Here is a 24,705-nt window from a genome sequence, read left to right on the forward strand (position 1 = left end):
CAATTGTAAGATATGACTATGGAAATGTAAATTCACATACAACTATTTAGACTTTTACTCACATCTAAATGTGACTTGTTTAGAATAAACTCCGCCAGAGATAGGCTGAGTTTATGAGGCTCCAGCAAGGAACAACCATGTTTGATATAATTCTCACACTTTTTGGAAATATATCCAGACATACAGTACCAGCACCTCTGGGACCTCCTTCAAGACTGTTGGAAAACCTTTCTTGGTGACTCCCGCATGAAGCTGATTGAGACAATGCCAAGAGTGTGCAAAGCTGTCATCAAAGCAAATAGTGGCTACTTCGAGTAAGCGAAAATATGAAACATCTTCTGGTTTGTTTGACACTTACCACATTGTAGGGGAATTACCTCTAAATTAATGTTACATTCGTTAATATTACCAGGGGCACCAACCTTCGTCAGCTACGAAGGATTTTGTATATTATATCTGTTAAAGCTGATGTAGTGAACGAATGAATCAACAGTAGATCAGTCTGATAATCTAAGGCGTGAACTCTCAGTACAGGGATTGCTTATATCCAGCTCAAAAGGACACCGTCGGACAATGACTTGGATGCAAAAGATTATTTATTAAACAGAATAATGAGATGAATATGAATCATGAATAATACGATAGATTATATGGATGATATAGATTAACACAAACACTGCACAGAGGAACTTATGGCAAGAGAATGGTAAAATGAGTTTGGCGATAGTGAGAAGTAGGTTTTAAAGGGAAATGCGGACGCGAATATGAAGTTAATTTGTTGAATGAACGATCTAGGGAATTTAGACAAATTAACGATATCTCAACCTCACGGACCAACTCTTATTCAAAACCGCTTAGGTATGCCTACTTTGTCAGCGATGTTCCTGTAGAGGTCTGCTCCGAACTAACACGAAGAGGCTCCGGTTGTCAGCCACTCTGGCCCGTACAGCAGTCTGCAGGACGAATCAAGCGAACCGCTGATGAGAGCTGGTGTTGGACAGGGATGTCTCGGGAGCTGAGGGTCTTCGGTGTCGGTTACAGACGAGGAACGGCTTCTGATGGTTCTTTAACCCGGACCAGCGGGTCAGCAGCAGGCTACAGGTCTTCGGTGCAGTCAGTTAGTTGTTGGCCGTTTGGCAAGGCTTTTGATTACTAATAATAAGATTGAGAAACTCTTCGATGGCCGGTCGAAAATGTCTTCAAAGTTATTATTACGTGACTAGACTTTAACAACAAAAATAGAAATTATGCGGCTTGGCGTGGCGAGCAAAAATGAAAGTTTCACGAAGATTAGAAAAGTGCGTTTTCTGTAGAATTAAATCAGGCCACTCTGCGTAGTTGTGAGCAGCAGCAAAAAGACTGAGAAAACGACGGAGCGGAAAAATACTTGAAAACTAAAGACAAAGAACTTAACACAAAAATTAGATTAACTGAAAGAAAGAAAAGGAAACTGAACAAGACGAAAAGAAAACTTAACAGAACGAAAAAAGAAACACAACTAGAACTGAAGTCCGCGATGCGCGACTACTTTATCATCGCTCCAGGGCGTGTCTAATCAATAGGACGTCACGCATGTAGGATGGTTCGCAGACGCGCAACGTGATTTCATCCTACAGAGCGAGAATTATTTAATGATTCATACGAGGGACTCATCTGCTTCTCACTATGGTCAATCGAATATATTTTAAATGATCAATTTTCAATGGTACTTCAACAACAACATGCGCGTTCGCTACATGCGTTAGACAATTCTTATGAATAACGACAACATTAAACAATGAACATGGTAACATTTCTTAATACTAATCCTAACAAACATGATGATTAAGGGTATAACTACTTTAACATGATGAAGGAATAAAGAAGGGCAGACTATATTTGCCGAAATGATTATCGCTATTACGGTTACTTATTAATAAATGTATCCGCTAAGCGCATTCAACCTAATTGCTATGAACCTCTAGATGGCGGTATGGTTACATGGTAGAAACTCAGAGAAAACCTTTGAAATAGTTTAATTCACAGTTTCGTCATTCTGTAAGTTAGAAAAACCAGGAAAGCATTGTTATTGTACTGATCACGAGCTTAGCAATGTAATTACATCTACAGTTAAATCAAACATTGAGATTTGGTTAATTCGGTAGGTTAAGCAAAAGACACACAGACATACAGAACAGTTTGCTTCAGGAATGTTCAATTTACAACCCATCAGCATTATCTGGTTTGGAGATTCCTTTGAGACATGGCATTCGTCCATCCAGGCAGTTTTATTGTCCTCAACTCCCATGGGCTATCAAGAAAGAGTTAGCACCTCCATGGGAACGTCTTGACCAGATGTAAATTTGAAGTAAAAGTGTTGTCAGTGACTCTTGTTGCCCTGAAAGAGTGTGATAAGAGGTCTCTCAACCAGACATCCTGTCTCTGCCTGGGTTCACACCTTTCGGTGAACCTTCCAGATGGTCAATAACTCTTAAAAGTCTGATTGTTTTATCACTGCACTTCTCCTGAGCAATGCAAAGAGGTTAGAAGAGGGTCAGCTACAGACCAGTTCTGCTACAACATCATTCCATATGTCTTCCTCCATTGTCAGGATGTCTTCAGTATTAATCTACAATTCAGAAAATTAAAAACAAAAAGAAAAACCAATGAATGAGGAGGTGTGCCCAAACTTTTGACTGGTACTGTATGTGGTGGTTGCACTTTCAGATAGATAGATAGATACTTTATTCATCACGAGTTCCAGCATATTCCACAAATTTTAAGCAAAAGGCATGTAATAAATAATCTAAAAGCACAGCAAGCGGTAAGATAAGATAAGATAGACTTTATTTATCCCACAATGGGGAAAATTCATGTTACAGCAGCAACAGGACAGAGTGCAAGAAGTCAGAGGACAACAAGACAAAAAAAAATGTTGCAGAAGTCGAAGTGTGAAGTGAAGAAGGTGACATCTCACTTGAACTCTCCTGCCATTTCATTCCTCACAGTGTGTCTCACTGAGTCTGAGTATCTTGGGATTTTGGAGTTCAAAGACAGGCTGTAACTGTAACTGTAATTACTCTGTATGAACATGATAATCACAGATTGAGCCGCAGTGCTCAGAGTGACCAGGCTCATTATCCAATGTGATTGGACGATGGGTCCGCCCAGTGAAACGTGTCTGTCCTGGTGAGTCTTAAAACCCTAAACCCTGAACGCTGCCTGCTGAACTCCATCGTTGGCTGTAGTGATCGCTGTGTGACTGAGCTCAGTTGTTTTTGTAACTGTTACGCTCGCTTACGCTCGACAATATGCTGAATGATCGTTTGCTTTAAGAGGAGCTTTTTTTACTCAACTTCTGTCTTGAGTTTTTCCATCTTGACAGTTTGTTGAATATGCCTTTACAGAATGCTTCAATCAAAGTAACAGCATTTATTATTGGTGGTTTTGACACAACCAAAAGGCCTATGGTAGTGGGTGGGGCTATACTGGTTGTCTATGTTCTTGCCATTTTTGGCAATATTGTAAACATCCTCTTCATTATTTCTGACAGGAGATTACACAAACCAATGTATCTTCTGATTTGTAACCTTGCTCTTGTTGATATACTGTACACCTCCAGTGCCAGTCCAACAATGATTGGGGTTCTGCTTGCTGGTGTTAAGACTATATCCTATGTGCCGTGCTTAATGCAGATGTTTGCTTTCCATTTGGGGGGAGTGATGGAGATGTTTGCATTAGCAGTTATGGCGTTTGATAGACTGCTTGCGATTAGCTATCCTTTTCAGTACCACAGTTATCTGACAAACGTGCGCACTCTTGGCCTCACATGTGTCCTGTGGATTGTGGCCTGTTGCTTTGTGTCTGTCATGCCTGCGACTGTGCTTCCTCTCCCTCACTGCTACACCAAGCTCAAGTACACTTTCTGTGACTACGCTGCCATCATAAGATCTACGTGCGTTGACCCCAGGTACTACTTCAATATGATCACCATCATTATATTCTTTCTTTTATTTTTCACTTTCACTTTTATTTGCCTGTCATATGTCGTCATCATAGTTTTTGTGAAATTATCCTCGAATAATGACAAAAGAAAAATGGGCAGCACCTGTTTGAGTCACCTGATTGTGGTTGTGTGTTATTACTTTCCATTATTTATCCGCATTGTGTTGACCAGGTTAGGTGTAGTATTAACTCTTGAGGAACGTCATGGCTTAATGATCGGCGCCATCCTCGGGCCGTCTCTTGTAAATCCTTTTGTGTACTGTCTCAGGACAAAAGAAATGAAATATAAGATCTTTAACAGACTCAAAAAAATTGAGGCATCCCAGTAGATTGCTGTGAACTGTCAATTCACTTTCTATTAAGCACTGCATCCTTTTATGGTCTAAGTATTATACTAAAATGATGGAAACATTCATCAGTGCATTTTCTAAACTGTTTGCTTGTTACCTGTTTTCATATGAATAAATTGTAAGACATTGACATATAAAATGCTTTATCCTCATTGGACAACAGATGCCTGTCTCAGGTACATCTCAGCATATCAGAGCTGCTGTTTTACAGTATACACATCAGCCTCGAGTAGCCTTGTATTAGGATTAATTTAGTCTCACATTATTAGCTTTGTTTAGGATTTGAAGGCATGTGTTAACATTATTTTAAAAAACGTTTCTTTCTTGAATGGAGTCTGGAAAACCATCTACAGACACGAACCAGCTGCATCTTGTATCTGAAACAGAATATATTGTTATAAGTTTTTACTAATAGGACACATAATGATAATGTTAGAAAACCACTGCCAGGTACCACAAATAGAAAAGATAATGTTGGAAATACTGGGATATATATATATTATGATAGAGATACTGCTGATGTTACACATGTTACTGTACTTTGTCCTGTGTTTATAGTGTGTGAATGAAAGCAAAGACTGAGCAAACACTGATGCTCACATGTTTTCATACTGGTGATAATAATGTATCGTCAGTAAAAATGACTAAAGCTCAAAATAATTAGACTCTTGGACTCTTTATTCCTCATTCATTCCCCCAAAACTGAACCTAACTCATAAAACTTGGTTACAAAAATGCCTGCTTTGTTGTGAGTTCTACATCTAATTACTGATAAGGAGCAGCTGCAGGCAGCAGATCAGAGCCGATGAATCGATCATTCACAGGTGTGCAACACACTGAGCTCACTGAGGATAAGTGAGGAATGGCAGGCTCAGAAAAACAGCAACAGCATGGGAGGAGCTCAGGAGAGGGAAGGGAAGAGGAGGATGGAAATCGAAATTACAAACAGTTACAGTTAGTATTTCTGTCTGTGCAAAAACACATACATACATTTACACAGGTTTTATATCATCCATATATTTCTATGCATCAAAATAAGCAGCACACTGCATGAGCCTGCAAGTGAAAAAGGAAACCTCAAATTGTCACTTAAGTGCTGCAGTTAACACATATTTTTGCCTCCATGTGTTCGTCATGTGAGGAGTTTGAATGTCTATCTTTGACACCTCCTTTAGGTTGGTATCATAAAGACGCTGAACGTAAACCTGCACTGGCCAGAAAATCATAAAAATGTTTTTTCACTGCTTGATGTTTACTTCACCGTCTCAGTTACTTTTCAGATTATGTTTCACATAAAACATGTGATAAGCTCATAAAACGCATTGTTACAGTCTGAAATAACAGCCTATGAATTTGGTTGAATCAGCTCCACCACAACCAGCCACATGAAGTGTTATATATGCATTTTCAGTATTGACACTTTCAGTTGAATAAAGGACCTGAATACTTCGTCCATGACTGCTGAGCTGATTTTAAAAACAAATCAACAGTTAATCATGCAATGCAGGAAAGCAGGAGGTGGAAATAATGTTGAAAATAAAGACTGTCATCTCTTTCCTGTCGAGTGGAAACACCTGTGGCTACTCTTCACACTGAAGACACTGTTTTTAACCACTGGATGTATCTTAAAACACTATTTTGTGTAATGATAACTGAAAGATTTGTTACTAGAATAAACAATACGTCCCAGTTGGGCTCTCAGGGCGGCCGATGTTGATGAAATCTTTATAAGGGGATGTTTATGTTTTACAACAGCGATATATATCATAATATTGATTTTGAATTCCAGGAAAGCGTCATTGATTCCAGATATTTGCTGAACCACAACGGTGCAACTGGGCTCTAAATATTTTGGGAACTCATTTTTCTTTGGGCCCTGTGCCGTCTGCTCAGCGGTGCGATTGAGAAGGTTTACACTGTGATTTATCAATCCACAGTATGCTCAGCCGATGTTCCAGTACTGGAGAAAAGCTTTGTGCACTTGACACTGAAGCAGGAACCTGCTCCTGTTTGAATCTGCACAGATTTTGATGCTCAGCTTCTTTTTATTGATGACTGCTGATTTCTTATGTTCTTATCAAACGTTCTGCCCTTTCAGCTTTCAATCAGGTTGAGTAACTTTTTGGCAAACCCTTCATACAAAATAATATCTATTTGCAAAAAAGAACTTTCTCCAATCTAAAAGCATGAAAGTCTTCAAAAGCATAAAGCAGTCCCCTCAGTCATCTGATGCCGATTACAAGCTTTTGAACAGTAATGTTTGACAAGGAAAAGTAGTCACGCTGAGGAAAAAGTTTGCTCAGTTTGATATGGCCATAAAACAGCAGCCAAGAAATATTAAAGCACATGAGATGATGCAGTTTGTCTAATAAACTGTAGACAAACTGTATCATCTCACATCATTCTGTCTGACTGTATTCACAACTGAGATGTTAATAGAATACATGCAAGGAAAATCAGCCTGTTGTTCCAGTGGTTTAGCTTATTTGTTAAACAAAATTATAATATACAGTATCTGTCTTTTTCATCCACTTCCAGAAGATCACCTGTCTGTCACTGCTGTAAATGTTCCAAAACAAAACCGTAACTGTTCACTGCACTGTGACAGCAAACCCTTTGAGGTTCATTACCAGAGCTGAGGACTGAGGAGGAATCACTCCGGAGGGCTGAGTGTGACACATCTTTCCTGTCAACACTTTGTAAACAAAGAAGTCATTAACCTAATGAGCAACGTTAAAGAAAGAAACAGTAACCAGGCGTCGGTAACCACGACACAATGCATCGCTGCGCCTCGCACTGGGGGAGACGAGATGCTCTGATGGGTGACGACATGCTCGCTGCCAACTGATCACACGCTGGTAAACATCACCAAAGTGACTCTGGATTGGTTCATGAGTTGGAAAACAAGTAAATATCTTGTTTTATTTCTGAGAAACTGTCTTACATCAGCTGCATAACCTGCTGCACAATAACATAAAGGACAAAGGAGACGAGAAAAAAGACAAACAAGACATAAAGACAAAGTGTTGGACTGTACAGAGCTTCTTCAGACAAACGTCTTGATGTATTCCCTTCAGTCTTTTTCTTTAACATGACACACATCATTAGCCTGTGCTCAGTTTTGTGCTTGGTGGTGCACCCTGATTCTGCACGTCTGTCCCTGATCAAGCCCACGGTGTGTGTGGGTGTGTTAACTTTTCTTTTTTTCATCTGCAGTGAAAAACATATGTGTCTGATGACTTCATCTCATCAGCTTTGGTGTTTTAAGATATAAAATCAGAGTTGCCACCACACAAGCTACAATGCTGTTCATTGGTATGAGGATGAGTGTCCGTTGTACAGTCAGGCCTCTTGGTGTCAGCATTAGCTGTGGTGGACACAAAATGAGTAAATTTCTTGTCTGAGTGTTGCCAAATCTGACAAGTAGAGCTGAGTTTTAGGAACCAGCACGTCGTTTAATCTCAAGCAGCCATTATTTCAGAGTTTGCAGTTGTTTGACCCGTGGCGATCAGGATCTAAGAGCAGCAGCAAAAGCACTTTTCACACGTCAAATCATTTTGTTTTCTGATGCTGAGTACTGAGAAGTACAGCCTCTGAGGGCTGTTCGCATAACTGCAGGAGTTTTGTCTTATTTGTAATTCAGTTTTGCAATAAAATGAATGAAATGTTTTGATAGAAGAGTGAATTCACAACTAATAGATTGTTGATTAAATGCATGTCATCAGTGTGCAGTCCCTGCAGTGTCGTCGCTTGTTCAGGCACTTTCATTGATCAATTGCCAGATTACATTATTTGCTTCGTAAAGGAGTCGATGAATGTTGTTGTGCCGTTGGTTGGAAATGAGCTCTGCATGGACGTTTTAAGAAATGGAGGTGTGCAGTATCAAATCTCACCACAGTGTGGAGACAAAGCATATGTTTATCAGGGTCAGTGCATTAGAATGATTAAAGAACAAAAAGATTAGATGTTTCTCAGGTGTTGAATTGCAGACTTCGACAATTTCTTTTACTTAGCGCTTGTCTCAAAAATCTTCAATATTTCAATATGATTTAAAGCAAATATTACATGTTTAAAATCATTTGTTCCACTGGCAGGGAGTGGGTGGGTGTGCTACTCCCTCTGGGCACATGAAGACCACAAAATCAACAAATTCAGCTTCATTTCAGTTCACTTCAGCGCTCTGCTCTGTCATGACTCTTCTCACTCTGCTGCTCTTCTGTTTACCCTCCATCCCGCCCGGCACCAGAAACACTTCTCCTATCTCTGCAAACGTATGCAAGCAGCACATGTTCTCTCCCAAATACTGATACGTCTACGGATGTGAATCCCCTTGAAGATATAATGTGGCGCAAGAGGAAACACAGTAAAAAGTACTAGATATTAGTATACTGAGCATACTGAAGGGGACTTGTAGCCAGACTCTTAAATAGTGTAAAGTGTGCCAAGGGCAAGGACAGCAAGGAAAACAGAGAAAACTGGAGTTTCAGAACGTTTTACACCATTAATACATAACAAATTTCAGTTCAGGTCAGTTTAAAAACATTATAAGCAACTCTGCTCTTAAATGTGTGTAATTATTCTTTTTTAACTTTACTTTCAACATCACTGGAAACACAGCACACCACAAACATACTGTTATGTACACTTATGATATACTCATTAAGTAATCAGGCTTCTGTAGATGTGTGGATGATGGAACTGGTCGTCAATCTGGCATATTAAAAAAATATTCTTTCTCCTCTTCATTATAAGGGTCAATGGACTATAGCATAAAAGAGCACAGATTCATTTTTGTGGCTTCAGTTCTGGTTTCATATCTGGAGCCACGTATTTGTGTGTTTCTTTGAGCTCACTTAAACATTATATTTTTCTCATGTTTAGTTTTTATTCAGCTCACTCTGACTAAAGTGTGCTTTGAAGAAATAACTGGCACCTTAAGGCCTCATGTGGTTCAGGACTGGAGACACACAAGAGGGCAGCAAAGCACACAAACTGCAGCAGATGAACACAGTGTGAGAACACGTTCATGTGCTTTCTGTTACTTGTTTGTATGAATGGCTTAAGTATGTGCCAGTGGCGCCCTCTGCTGTATATACATGGTCAATACACATATTTGGACAGGAAATACACACTGCACACCACTTCAAGCTGTCAGTGACCTCTATGACTGACAACCCTCATCAGCTGCTTTGTATTTGCTTCACTTAAAGTTTGCATGACATTTTTTAAACACTGATTCATGCCTTTGTCAGATTCTCCTCTAATAAACCCAAAAATACAGTCCATTTCAAACGTTTCAAAATTTATTTAATCTTAAATTACTGCATTTTTTTCCAGAGCTGAGAGTGAAATGCATTATTGAAGTTAGTTAATGTCTAAAAAGCAGCTGTGCATGACCAGTGCTAACTAAACACAGTTTCTGTCCATTCTGGCCTTTAATCAGTGCAACTTTGATAACGCTTAGTTTTAATTTTACCCCCAAAGTTCCCGTATTTTTCATAGAAATCCATATCACTCTCCATCTTATGTTATGCACTTTAAGTTTAGTGTCCTCTGTCTTCTTTCACAAAGGTTGTTCTCATTTTCATTTCTTCTTTATTTCATTTGCCTCTATATCTCATTACCTTTATATTTCACGCCCTGGCAGCAAGACAACCTTCTGAGAATATCACATTAAAAAATAGTGATAACATACAGTACATTAACATGTTCAAAGCAAACTTTTAGGAGACTCTGGACTCACAGGTTTACCTGTTAAAATTTAAATTCTGCATGTGCAGAAAAACACAATCAATGCACACAAACTACAGCAATATGCATAAACACACATAATTTGAAAGGACAAATACCTGGTTTATTTGAAGCGATGGTAGAGCTCTAAATACAAGATCCAAAGCACATAACTGACAAATACTGGTGATTTATTTGTAAAAATGTTTTTGGGTGAAACTGCTGCAGGGAAAAAATGATGAGCATCTGCAATTGATTTTTATGCATAGTAGTATAATAAAGACAAATTGTAAAGCAGTATGACAGTAATTATTTAACATTAAAGCACTTAATTTCTATTATAAAAATCCAGCACTGCAGTCTTCATATACATCATTTAAAAATTAAGTTTGTGCTCATGAACATAAAGGAGCAGTGCTTTTCTGTGAAATAAATAAATAAATAGAGGGACTTAGAAGGAAAGAGTGTATTTACATATAAGACATATCATGAAAATCATGTCACAACAAAGACGTTTTGGTCGCATTAGGATGGAAGGATTTTATTCCTTAAAAAGTTCAATATTTTGTCTCTAATTTCTTTTGTTTTCAGCCCGTAGATGATTGGATTAAATGTCGGGGGGAAAATTAACGTCGACACCCCCATGAATCTCCTTAAATGCGGCGAAATGTTCTTAATTCTGTATGATATGATCGTGAAAAGACCCAGACACTCCAGCAGGAGAAAAACGGTCAGATGTGTCGCACACGTCTGCAGAGCTTTAGATTTTGTGTCTGACCGTTTGGATCTGAAGCATGCGACAAGGATCTGGAGATACGTGTACAAGATCATCCCATTGGCTATGATCTGTGTCAGTGCGACGCTAACAAGCCCATAAATGTTGTTGATGGTGGTGTCGGCGCAGACCAGGGACAGCAAACTTGGATTGTCACAGTAGGGGTGTGTCAACTCGGACCGACAGCGAGGTAAACGCAGCAGCAGGACAAAAAGCACACCAATTAAAACCAAGCTGCTCATCCACACGAAGGAGATTATTCTCATAATGTGCGCGTTCGTCATAACCGTGTTGTATTTCAGAGGACAGCATATGGCAATGTATCTATCATATGCCATAGCACTGAGGATGAACACTGTACCTCCTGCATAGATGTGGATAAAGAAAGCTTGGGCGACGCACGCTGAGTGTGGCATTGTGCTACTGTCCGTCAGTATGTCTTTAATGAGCCGAGGGAAGAACGCAGAGGAGCCTATGAGGTCGTTGATGGGAAGGTTCAGCAGTATTAGATACATGGGCTGATGCAGAGATTTGTTCAGTACGATGGTTAAGATGAGAACAAGGTTGCAGAAAAGTATGATCATGTAGCTCAGAGTTGCAAAAAGAAATGCAGCAAAAGCAGTTTCAGGGGGTAGATTGAAGCGACGTACCACTAAAACAGATGATATGTTGTACGGGTTGTCCATTTTTTATCCTCTTCCACCCTGGAAAAATGAAAAAGATCATCAATTATTTCATTCTCAAACAGCATAACTTATTTCATACACAATGTCAATTTAGCAAAGGCATTGGAGGATATGATAATACAAGAAAAACAAAGGCTGGAAAGAGTGAAGAGTCAGATCTGAGTTATAATTAGGAAACTGTAAATTCTCACTATTAAGGACAGATCTTACCAAATTAAAGCCTGAATGTGTCGCCACTCTGGTGACCCCACTTCACTTTGAGTCCACATACATGTCAGTTAAACATGACACAAACTAAACATAAATAACAAGTTAGAGTCTTTTGGATTTACACTTTTGCACCAAAACTCCAGGAACAAACGACACAGAGAGGAAAAATAGAAAATAAGACGAATTAATATTGCAATAAGACACATGTAATGGATCATCAGCACTCAGAATACTGACAATGACCGACTGGTAGGATGTTCACAGGGATTAGTAGCTTTATAGGAGTGATTTTTGCTGATCAGCAGGCAGCTCCCTGGAGTCTTCTGGTTTACCATAAAGTTTATCTTCAGATTGTCATGGCAGTGACTCAAGCACTGGCTCCCGAGGGGCTTCGGATGAATATGAAATGTGTTATTTGCCCTGACGCCAGCCCCACTTCAACATAAACAAATGGCTGATTTGACACAAAGACGGATATATTTACACTGTAACTATAGAGTATGATTTTCACTTTCTTAAACAGACCACAAGGTCGATCACAGATGTACTGATGCAGAAATGGAAAAGATATGTGCCGCATACTTCTCCCCAAGTGAGCAACAACTGATAATGGAAACTTATGAGGAAGTAAAACATATTATAAGTAAAAAAGGCAACACGGCCGCTGTAATTAAACAGAGAGAAAAGGCCTGGCAGACAATAGTGGACCGACAGAATGCGCAAGTGGTTCAGTAATATACACTTATTAACCAATGCTCCACTGAATCATAATTACAATTCAAGGAGTTTTCATTTTCACAAATTAACAGTTGTACACTACAACAGGTACGTTATTCCAGCACTGCACATGGAACTCAACCATGTATGTGGTGTTTATGTGGACTGTCTGACTTAAGCTTGCAACACATTCACTCTTCTGGAGCCACCAGACGATAATCTGTGAGTATTATTTATTAAAGGCGTAGGCTTGGCACATCCTGTCAACACTAGGTCAATACAAGTTCTATTGGTTATGACAGGGGGAGGTGCTTCTGCGGCAGATGACGAGGAGGCTGCGTCACTGGACTCCAGAAGGCTTGAGGTATCATGTCAATCTTGTGGAAATACTTTAGTCCGTAATGGATAACAAGTCAGTGATGTGGTGCTCATAGAAAATATCACATTTGTAACAGGACCCAGATGCTGTACAACCTCCTCCACAATGTCCACACTGGCCCCCTGGATGGAAACAGGGGTCACCGGTGCCTTGGTTCTCCTCAGGTCCACTACCAGTTCCTTAGTCTTTGCCACATTTAGTTGCAGATGGTTCTGCTCACACCATGTGACACAGTTGTCCACAGCAGCCCTGTACTCATCCTCATCACCCTCACTGATACATCCAACTATCGCAGAGTCTTCAGAAAACTTCTGAAGGTGGCAGGTGTCTGTGCAGTAGCTGAAGCCTGTGGTGTAGAGGGTGAAGAGGAAGGCAGAGAGAACAGTCCCCTGCGGGGCCCCGGTGTTGCTGACCACTCTGTCTGACACACAGTGCTGCAGGCGCACATACTGTGGTCTGCCAGTCAGGTGGTCCACAATCCAGGACACTCGGGGGGGTGTCCACCTGCATTGCTGTCAGCTTGTCACAGCAATGCAGGTGGACGTCCCCCTAGAGCTTTTAAACAAACACGAAAATACAAAAATCCACCAAACACACACACACACACACACGAAACTCAAATGAAAGGTCACAAAGATGTGAAAGTCCCTGAAAAGTTAGAGTGCAGTGATTTATAGCACCTTTCTCCTGACCACAGCTGGAACAGGTGGCGAGCTGGCTGAGCGCGATCATTTTTCATGCTCTTTTTGCAGGAAATGTTTGCGCCTGAAAAGGGCTTCACCTGTCTGCGAAGGCTGGTGCATAGCTAGAGAGAGGCCGGGTGCCAAGAGATATCTGAGCAGGCCTGTGTATGCAAAATCTACATTCCACCCATCCATTACTTTAGCATCAGTTATTCCTCTTATAGTGTACATACAGTACTAGAAAATGTCAAATAACATCATGTCACTCCTTTTCCACGTTTGCCATTAAATTTATTTGTTTTTACACACATTTCGCACAGAGAATAGACACATACTGAAAATCTTTGATTCAATTTAATGTTATTTCATTGTAAAGGAAAACAAACATATATATATGTATTTCTACATCATTTCTGTCGTAAAGGAAAATAAATCTTTGTTCTTCATATTCGTTGCTCATGTTATATTCCACATAGCAGACAATATGAAATATCTGTAGACCCATCACTGCAAAGTTTCACACAGAAAAGCATGTACAAACTATATAGAAATGTATTTATATATACATATTGTCTCTCTTTCATTCAAATATGGATGTTTGTGCCCATGTGGTAACTTTCTTTTATTTACAACAATGATTTTATTCATATCTCACAATAATCTTTCAGTTCTGTCACTACTGTGTCCAGTTTCCACAGTCCTGCACATTATTTCCTGTCATCATATTCCTTATTGTTCATCAAAATGATCAGTAGAAATCTGCAGAAGAGAAAAGACTCTTCAGCTGTTTCATGTGACGTGTGGCGTGTGCTAACAGGTTGGTAACGCTCATAATTTTAACATGAGTATTTAAAAACACACAAAAGATGTAATCCTGCTCAAAGTTATACTGGATTTGGAAGCTGTCGTTTCACTGAGAAGCCCAAACTGAAAACTGATTAGAGCTCAAATGAACCGACATTTCTTTTTAGCAACTTCTTTATGCTCTGTTTGAGTTCTGTGGTTTTCAGTCCATATATAATCGGGTCCAGCAAAGGGGGGAAAACTAAAATTGACACACCAAGAGCTCGTCTCAGAAAAGGCGACACATTCTCAAAGCGATGAGAAATGAGCGTAACAAAAGTATTCATTTGTAAGATTAAGAAAACGACTAAATGTGAGCCACATGTCTGAATGGCTTTTCGCCGGGCGTCAGACTCATTAGTCATAACACATGTACGTAAAATCTGTGCATATGTGTATATTACTATTGACAGCGGTCCGCCTTGGATTAAAACTATAGTAAACAGTCCGTAGTAGTTGTTGACTCTGGTGTCCTCACAGACCAGTTTCAATAATGATGGATTGTTGCAGTACAAATCTACTATATTTGTCCGGCAAAGTTTGAACCGTGCAAGCAACGAAAGCAGCGTGACCATTAGTGAGAAATTTATGAACCATATTAAGAAAATGATTCTAACTAGGTTATGTGGAGTCATAATGGCGTTATACCTCAAAGGACAACATATAGCAACATATCTATCATATGCCATGGCACTCAAGATCAGCAAGTTTCCTGTACCATAAACATGAATCAGAAAAGCCTGAATAATGCATTCAGGGTGGGAAATGAGTCGGTTCTGTGACACAATGCTGACAACGAGCTGAGGGAAGAAAGCTGTAGCACCCACCATGTCGCTAATGGGCAGGTTGAACAGCAGGATAAACATGGGCTTGTGCAGCTTTTTACTCCAAGCAATCGAGGTCAAAACCAGCAAGTTGCAAAACATAATGAACAGATACGTTAAAGTCCCAAAGAGAAATGCTGGGTAGACATATGCATTAGATAAACCCAGTGTTTCCAGTGTTAGCATAACTAAAGAAGATGCATTTGTGTCCATAACTGTGCAGCACTGTACACTGTAATGTTGTTACTGTGTCTTTGCTTCTTCTGTTGAAAAACTGCCAAATCTTGCCAACTGATGAAAGCTGGAAAAAGAAGAAAAACATTAAAGAATCAGCAGCAAACCATCTCAGATGAAGTGCACTGGAATAATTCAGCTGTGCCTCTGATGTCTTACCTCTGGCAGCATGTGATCCTGTTGTCACCTGCAGCTGAGAGGTGTTTTAAACCTCTGCCTCTTATTTGCACGAGGGTGAGCAGTGATATTACCCAAGAGTACGTTACAGAAGTTTTTTTTGCAACAAGACTGACAGACAGTAGTGAAAAGATTATGATGTAATGCATTTTTTTTAATAGCTGCCTTTTGTTTAGGATGTCAGAGACAGAGATTAAGTGATTAAACAGTTTACTGCATCTCTGCCAGCTGGTTATTCTGCCACTCTTTGAGCTACCTGTCCTCCATACAAAACAAACATAAATAAGATATGTTTTTCCATAATTTTACTTTTACTTATGTACTTTTGAGTAGAAAAGGCTCTAATTGGCCAACATTTAAGAAATAGTTAGGGACACCATACTGCTTGTGCTTATGGAGCAGCAGTATGGTGCTCAGGGCTGCACGTCCTGCTCACCTGCTCTCCTTGTGCTAAGCAGGGAGGTCAGACTCCCCCATGCAGGGTCTGAGCACACCAGAAAGCTGCAAGATACTTGATATATAGCCATGAGTTTCCTTAAGGTCAGCACTTTAGAGCAGGGGCCAGAAAGAAAAGGAACTAAGAAATTCATTTTGAAGTGGGTGAGAAAGCTGCACAGCAGTGAGTGGACAGAGCAGGTGAGGCTGTGCACAGGCTTTACATGACGGAAAACAAGTCGCCTTGCAGCTCGTATCGGAGCACAGCTAATGAAAAGAAAGAGCTTTTAAACAAACACGAAAATGCAAAAATCCAACACATACACCAGAAGAAACTCAAATGAAAGGTCACAAAGATGGAAAAAGTCCCTGAAAAGTGTTGTGCAGTGATTTATAGCGCTTCTCTGTTGGCAGCAGTTGGAGCAGGTGGTGATCCGGCTGAGGATCATTTTTCACTCTCTTTTTAAAGTCCATTTTTGCATCCGAATAGGACTATACGCCTCTGATGTACTTTAATGTAGAACAGTTTTCTACCCTCACTGAGTGTGTTTTCCATCCACTACTTTTGTGATTTGTGCACTACCCACACAACTTCACATAAAATAATACAAGATGTGTCTAAACGGTCAAATTTGACACTGAAGTCACTTTTATTCCATGAAAAAGTGATGCACATATAAAATCAGTCGTTCAGCGTTGGTGACTCCTGTTTCAGTGTGTATACAGTGTCAGAAAATATCAAATCGCATGGCGGATCACATTTATTTGCAGTGTAATACCATTCTGTCCAAAGTTTCACACACAGCAGAGAGCAGTGCAGGCAAACGTTTGGGCACCCCTGGTTAAAATATCTGTTGCTGTGAATAGCTAAGCAGATAAAAGATGACCCGATCTCAAACGTCAGTTTTATTTCTGTGTTGTGCAGTTTCAAGATGACAGAAAAAGAAATAGACCAGAAGCTAAAGTTCAGGCACCCTGCATGGTCAGTACTGAGTGACACCCCCTTTGGTAAGCATCACCACTTGTAAAGGCTTTTTTGTAGCCAGCTAGGACTCTTTCAGTTCATATTTGAGGGATTTTTGCCCATTTTTCCTTCAGAAGGCTTCTAGTTTTGTGAGATTCTTGGGCCTTCTTGCATGCACTGCTCTTTTGAGGTCTATCCACAGATTTTTGATGATGTTTAGGTCAGAGGACTGTGAAGTCACTGTGAAGCCTCAGCTTCCACCTCTTGACGCAGTCCATTGTGGATTTTGAGATGTGTTTCGGATCATTATCCTGCTGTAGAAGCCATCTTCTTTTCATCTTCAGCTCTTTGTTCCTTTGCAAACCTCTGACACTGAATTTTGTTTTGAGGATGATTAAAGTTTTCTTCTAATGATTCATCCTAGAAGGTCGTATTTGTGCAGGTGTTGCAGCACAGTAGAAGAGTGCACCACCCCTCCTGTGTCTGCTAAATCTTCCTGAAGGTATTTTGCAGTCAAACGAGAGGGTTTGATTTGTCTTTCTAGGAATCCAACGAGCAGTTCTCTCTGAAAGTTTTCTCGGTCTTGCAGACCTCAACTTGACCTCCATCATTCCTGTTAACTGCTGTTTCTTAATTACATTACAGGCTAAGGAAACAACCACCTTAAACGCTTTGTAATCTTTTTTTAGCCTTCAGCTGCACATCAATGATTTACATATTCAGAGTGCTAAGCAGCTGCTTAGAGGAGTCCATGACTGCTGATTGTTGGTACAAGGTTTGAAGACTCAGAGTATCTACAATGCTCCTAAATCTGCATCATGTAATCTTTCCTAACGATAGCTGTGAACCTGTGTGAACTGTGAATCAGACAGCACTTCACACTGCATCGGGACAATGACCCTCAACATACTGCCAAAGCAAGCAAAAACTTTTCAGAGACCAAAAAGTAGAACGTTTTTGAATGGCCAAGTCAGTCACCTGACCCGAGTCCAATTGAGCACACATTTCACTTGCTGAGGGCAAAACTGAAAGGCCAAAAGCACCTGAGACGAGCAGGAAGTGATGGCAGCTGCAGTGAAGGCCTAGCAGACTATCACCAGGGAAGAAATTCAGCATTGAGTGATGTCTATAGACTACAGTCTGGAGCCACTAGACAGAAGGACTTGGAACCAGGTATTAGATATAATGACTTTATTATGTTACTTTACTTTTTATACCCTGAAATGTTGGGTTATGTTTAAAAATGGTTGTAGTTACTGCACAGTTCATATGTTGTATATGCTCAATACAATTGAATTAAAGCTGAAAGTCTGCACTCAAAGCACATACTGATTGTTTTATTTCAGATCCACTGTGGTATGTACAGAGCCATAAAAACAACATTTGTACATACATACATATTCTCTTTTTTTCCATATATGAATGCTTGTGCAACTGTAAGAGCAGATCTGTCATTATAATGACTACTTTCTCTCACATCCATTCCTATCATCATATTCATGATAGGAGCATACAGTACAGCAGAAATCTCCAGAAAAGAAGTGTAGTATTTTTTAAAAGGTTGCAAATACTAATAAACATACAATATGATATGGCTCATGAACATATTTTAACATAAACGAACATTACAGAATTTATAAATTCACACTGTAATCATCATTCATCAGATGAGTAAATGTGTAGCATGCTGTGTTTTTTTTGTTCAGAGTGAAACAAGACCTGGCAAATATGTTTAGATGGAGCCTATTTTTGATTAAATTATACAGGATTCAGAAGTTAGTTTAGGCTGTACATATTCATACATTTGAGAACAAGGGGTTTATTACCCACAGAGCCAAGAATAAAAGCTGGTTACAACTTTAATGAACCAACATTTCTTTTTAGCAACTTCTTTATGCTCTGCTTGAGTTCTTTGGTTTTCAGTCCATATATAATCGGATCCAAAAAAGGGGGGAAAACTAAAATTGACACACCAAGAGCTCGTCTCAGAAAAGGCGACACATTCCCAATGCGATGAGCAATGAGTGTAACCAAAGTATTGATTTGTAAGATTAAGTAAACGACTAAATGTGAGCCACATGTCTGAATGGCTTTTCGCCGGGCGTCAGACTCATTAGTCATAACACATGTACGTAAAATCTGTGCATATGTGTATATTACTATTGACAGCGATCCTCCTTGGAGTAATACTATAAAAAGTAACCCGTAGTAGTTGTTGACTCTGGTGTCCTCACAGACCAGTTTCAATAATGATGGATTGTTGCAGTACAAATCTACTATATTTGTCCGGCAAAGTTTGAACCGTGCAAGCAACGAAAGCAGCGTGACCATTATTGAGAAATTTATGAACCATATTAAGAAAATGATTCTAACTAAGTTATGTGGAGTCATAATGGCGTTATACCTCAAAGGACAACATATAGCAACATATCTATCATATGCCATGGCACTCAAGATCAGCAAGTTTCCTGTACCGTAAACATGAATCAGAAAAGCCTGAATAATGCATTCAGGGTGGGAAATGAGTCGGTTCTGTGACACAATGCTGACAACGAGCTGAGGGAAGAAAGCTGTAGCACCCACCATGTCGCTAATGGGCAGGTTGAACAGCAGGATAAACATGGGCTTGTGCAGCTTTTTACTCCAAGCAATCGAGGTCAAAACCAGCAAGTTGCAAAACATAATGAACAGATACGTTAAAGTCCCAAACAGAAATGCTGGGTAGACATATGCATTAGATAAACCCAGTGTTTCCAGTGTTAGCATAACTAAAGAAGATGAATTTGTGTCCATAATTGTGCAGCACTGTACACTGTAATGTTGTTACTGTTTCTTTGCTTCTTCTGTTGAAAAACTGCCAAATCTTGCCAACTGATGAAAGCTGGAAAAAGAAGAAAAACATTAAAGAATCACAAGCAAACCATCTCAGATGAGGTGCATTGGAATAATTCAGCTGTGCCTCTGATGTCTTACCTCTGGCAGCATGTGATCCTGTTGGTACGCCGGCAGCTGAGAGGTGTTTTAAACCTCTGCCTCTTATTGGCACGAGGGTGAGCACTGATATTACCCAAGAGTACGTTACAGAAGTTTGTTTTTCACAACAAGACTGACAGACGGTAGTGAAAATTTTTATGATGTAATGCAGTAGTTTTGTTTGAGATGTCAGAGACAGAAAATAATATTTACTTCACCTCTGTCAGTCAGTTTATAATGTCACTCTTTTAGCTACCTGTCCACCACACAAAACACACATAAATAAGATATACGGTATTTTGCTTTAAGCCACTTTTTTTTTTCTTTTCTTTCTTAGCTCTATACGATCACACACATTTTGTTAGTCTTCCCTGTTCTGGTTAATCTGTCTGGTGATGGAGCTGAGAGGCCACCGCCTCAATTACATCCCAAACCAGGAAGTGAGAAAAGTGTCTGACTGATACATTTTATCATCACTTGAGTCCCAGTTTATTGGTAAACAATCTGTTACTTTACTACATTTCCTGGATTGTTGTTAATGAACTAATTGTGAATTTCCCATTAAAGACTCAGTACTTGGTATTTTTGTAGCATGATGCTTTGCTTGACTTGATGAGGCCAAAAAAAAAGGTTCTACACTACCTTCCCAGAACAAACAAACATAAAAATATGCTCCATTCAAAACAGTACAAAAACAATACATGTACTGTTACTGCTGTCGTGAGATTTAAAACTCCTTGAGCTCTTGAGTTGCACTAAGTGGTGGTGTTACCAGGCACCACCTTTTCTGTGCTGTACTCTTCACTCAGCTTCTTAAGCTGTCTTTAAAATGATGTTTTCATCTGACTTAGTTCAAAATGTGAGAACTATGACAATGAATTTCAGCTGATAATGTTAATTGTGCTTTCTTTTCCATTTTGATTTGTTTTCATGGAATGACTGAACAGCATGAAATGTGTTTCAGATCATATTGTTTTTATTAATGGACCACACAGGAAACATCTGCACATATTGTTTACATTGTACATACTTTTGCTAGTTTTGACTTCAGCAGTAACTGCAGTGTGATTCATGGATGTGAAGTTGTTTGCACTTTAAACAACAGGCAGCTGTGGTGCATGGAGAGCATGATCATGAAATAAGAACATGAAAACCTCAAGAGAGAACAAGAACAAGTAAAGAACATGCTAAATATCTGAGAGACACTTTCACAAAAGACTTTTTATTAAAGGTAGGGCATAGGGCAGACGTGCATTATGAGACTAATATTACACACCATTCTACTTAAACAAGACAAATGCCAAAAGAAAAACAAGAGAAGAAGAAATCATCATGAAGGGTTTTTTTTTTTCAAAGATGTAACATGCATACATAATCAAGTAACATATTTTTAAGACTGCAGTAAGATGCACAAAGCTTTCATCCAGTTTCACTGTGAGTCTCCAACACTCTTAGAAACTTAACTCTGCTGTTAACTCAGTCACATCTGTATCTACCTTTTACAAAACTGTTTCAATTTACAGCAAGTTGTATTAAGGAAAAACTTTGTTGACAAAAATATCAGTCACTGCACCCCAAATCCAGTAAAATAAAATGATTTGCCCCTCACCAGAAAACAAAAACTTTAGACTTTAGAGTTTCCACACAGAGAGTGACTATAGCTTGTTTTCATGCACTCATTATGGCTCTGTGCACAGCTGATAGCGTTTCCATGATATTTCTGCCGCTATCAGAGCACTCCTGAGATAGCACAGTGCTGTGATGGTGATTCTGGTTGAAAAAGACAAAATTCAATGCTGTTAACTGCCTTCTGTAAAGATTGAGACAGATACTCTGCTCTTTTTCACGACTGTCAGGAGTGTGTTTCGGATTTCACTTGTATACAGTCCATATACAATTGGATTCAGAAGCGGAGGTACAATAAATATCAGCATGCCCATAATCTTTTGCAAGTCAGCCGAGACATTTTTGAACCTATGGGATAAAATTGTGAAAGTTCCCACAATCTCAAATATGACCAATATAACCAACTGGGAAACACAGGTGTTGACAGCTTTCGTCTTCGCTTCCGACCTCCTTGAAACCACACATGTGATCAGGATCTTCACATAGGAAAACGCCAGTACAGACAAACTCACGGCTTGCATGACAGCCGTGTTGAATAACCCTATGACATTATTGACTGTCGTGTTTCCGCATGTGAGCTTCAGAAGAGACGGGTTATCACAGAATACATTCATAATAACAGATCTGCACCTGGGAAGCCTCGTCTGCAAAGAGAACAATGACACAATCAAGACAAAGTCAAGACCCCAAACCAGAGAGACGATGCAGATGATAACTCTGGGGGTCATAATAGAGCTGTAGCGTAAAGGCATGCAGATGGCAGCATAACGATCAAAAGACATTGCAGCAAGAATAAACAAGATTCCCCCACCGTACATGTGGAGCAGGAATGCCTGTAAAACACACAGAGGATAGTAAACCTTATTCGTCTCTGTCACAATGTCTGAAAGCACTTTGGGGAGCATTGCAGTAATCCCTATCAGGTCATTGACTGGAAGACTAAACAGGATGAAATACATGGGTTTGTGAAGGTTCCTCCTCAGAATGATCAAAGTCAACAGCGTCAGGTTGCAAAAAATGCTAAAAAAATAAACCGTAAGACCAAGAAAAAATATGGGATACTTTCCTCCAGGTGGAATGACAAACGGGTCCAGGGTTAACTCATAGCTGAACCCAAAAGATTCATTTTCCATCTTCACTTAAATTAGTCAGAAGAAAAACAGTGATGAGATTTCATTGTTAGAAATTCAGTCTAAAGTTTGCGAGCGAGACGACATGTGACTTGCCACATATGAAGGGATGAGACCACTTTGCTTTATTTATTGTTGTATACCCATAACTTGGCTACGTCACCTGTTGCCTCTGGGATTGTCAATGACTATGCAAACATGGATTATGACAGGATTACTGTATGTATAAAGTTCTGAGATAACTTTATGAAGAAAACAAATGCAGCAGGTATTAAATGTAAAACCATTTACAGTGATTTTATTATCAATGAATTTTATGCTCAAATAAATTACTAGAAGTGTGTCCGCAAATTACTGAAATCCAAGTAAGTTCCGGTCCTGCAGCAGAAGGAATTAAAGTTATGGATTGCTGCAGCGAGGTAGTGGTGGTGTTACAGGCTTTACTGCAGATTTGCCCTCAAATTAAAACATTAATTTCCATCAAATTGACAAAATAAGATGAGATGAAGATTGCGAGTGACAGCAGCATAAACTCCAGCTCAAGATGCAAAGAAACAGATAAACAACCGTTTTTGGAAATGCAGAGTTGTCGCTTATTGATGATCATCTGCATTCACCCTGTGAGAAACAGTCGATAAATGATGAAATAAAATTATTTTATGTTGCAATATGCAGTTTATAATACATTTTGATGATTTACATGGGACTGAAAGAAATGTTAGGTTTTATCTTAAACTGTAAAGAAACTATGGTACCAAATGTCAGCGGCCCTCATAATAATTGTCTTTTTTGATGTCAAAACTCGCCATTTTCATCACATGACCTCTCAGATATGAACATCGTTGGTGTTGTGAATGTATCAGTGCTTCTTTACTGTGACCGAATCAATAAAAAGTGGCTGGGCTTGTTACGTTTGCATCATTTTACAGATTTTATCCTGTCATGTCTTCAGTGTGTCTGCTTCAGAGTGGGAATTTTATAAATCCAGCAACAGAGTTGGCCATTGTTTCAACGGCAGACAATCACGTCTAATATCAAAAAGACATTTAGGCCTGCAGAGCTGCTGCAAAGGCCTGTCTGGAGCTACAGTCTTGCACCATTTGAAGTCCTTTCATTTGAAAAGCCTTTCGATACCACGCAACATCAAGAATACTCAAAATGATCTTTTCCAACTTTTATCTGATTCAAAGGCTCTTCATCAATAATATTAATTGACTGGATACACAACAAACTGGCAGAGTTACATCAGCTAGATGCGATGTCAAAACACATTTATTAATGAGCCCCTCTGAGATGTAATAAATGTTGTGTTACTGTCTCAGTTTGTAATTAATCCCTGGACAATTAGCAAACCTCCAGCTGATAATGAGATTCCTTGTTATTTGCTAATGAAGAACGTTGTTCAGTAACACCCAAGGGAGGCCAGAACATGCGACATGACAACATGTAAACGTTTGATCCCTTATCTTTAATCGTTAATCATTAATGTTATTATGCAAAATATTCTTAAGTTCACAATTGATGATAAAATGCCACAACATACAGTCGTGTTTTTTTCTCTGTATTCATCGACAATGTTTTAGAAAATACACATATTTAATGAATTTGTCAAATTTCTTAATCAATCAAAAATGTATTACATGTTATAATCATGCTGTCCTTTTTTTATATGTCCCAGAAGAAAAATACTAATTGAAAAAGAGTCCTGAAGTGGTCACGTCAGGCCTTTGGGAACAAGGACTTTGTTCATGCACACAAAAGGCCTGTTAGGACATTAGGACAGACTAATCATCTCGCCCAGGAGGACCGGACATGATGGACCCTGGAGTTGCTCTGATAATTGATTTGAGCCTCTAATTTCTTTCTGTGGTCTTTCACCTGTACAACAATCGAAGTATAATACGAGTGTGTGGTGTGAATCTGCTGTTTGGGGCCTCTCTTTGTAGAGTTTATGTGCTCCTTTGTCTGTTCTTCCTGAAATAAAC

The 24,705-nt window shown here is 39.4% G+C and overlaps 4 protein-coding genes across 4 annotated transcripts; all 4 read right to left on the minus strand.

Annotated features, from left to right (window-relative positions):
- Nucleotides 1-10,589: 10,589 nt before the first annotated feature.
- LOC143323614 (olfactory receptor 10A3-like) lies at nt 10,590-11,525 on the minus strand. Its single transcript, XM_076735552.1, has one exon. It carries the CDS (start codon nt 11,523-11,525, stop codon nt 10,590-10,592), a length of 936 nt encoding a protein of 311 aa, XP_076591667.1.
- A 2,927-nt stretch (nt 11,526-14,452) lies between these two features.
- On the minus strand, nt 14,453-15,394 carry LOC143323347 (olfactory receptor 52B2-like). The gene has a single exon (XM_076735161.1). The coding sequence runs from the start codon at nt 15,392-15,394 to the stop codon at nt 14,453-14,455; it is 942 nt and encodes a 313-aa protein (XP_076591276.1).
- Nucleotides 15,395-18,842: 3,448 nt separating this feature from the next.
- LOC143323348 (olfactory receptor 52B2-like) lies at nt 18,843-19,784 on the minus strand. The gene has a single exon (XM_076735162.1). It carries the CDS (start codon nt 19,782-19,784, stop codon nt 18,843-18,845), a length of 942 nt encoding a protein of 313 aa, XP_076591277.1.
- A 1,979-nt stretch (nt 19,785-21,763) lies between these two features.
- LOC143323350 (olfactory receptor 52B2-like) lies at nt 21,764-22,723 on the minus strand. The gene has a single exon (XM_076735163.1). It carries the CDS (start codon nt 22,721-22,723, stop codon nt 21,764-21,766), a length of 960 nt encoding a protein of 319 aa, XP_076591278.1.
- Nucleotides 22,724-24,705: the final 1,982 nt, after the last annotated feature.

Source organism: Chaetodon auriga, chromosome 7 (assembly GCF_051107435.1).
Source record: "Chaetodon auriga isolate fChaAug3 chromosome 7, fChaAug3.hap1, whole genome shotgun sequence".
Lineage (NCBI taxonomy): Eukaryota > Metazoa > Chordata > Actinopteri > Chaetodontiformes > Chaetodontidae > Chaetodon > Chaetodon auriga.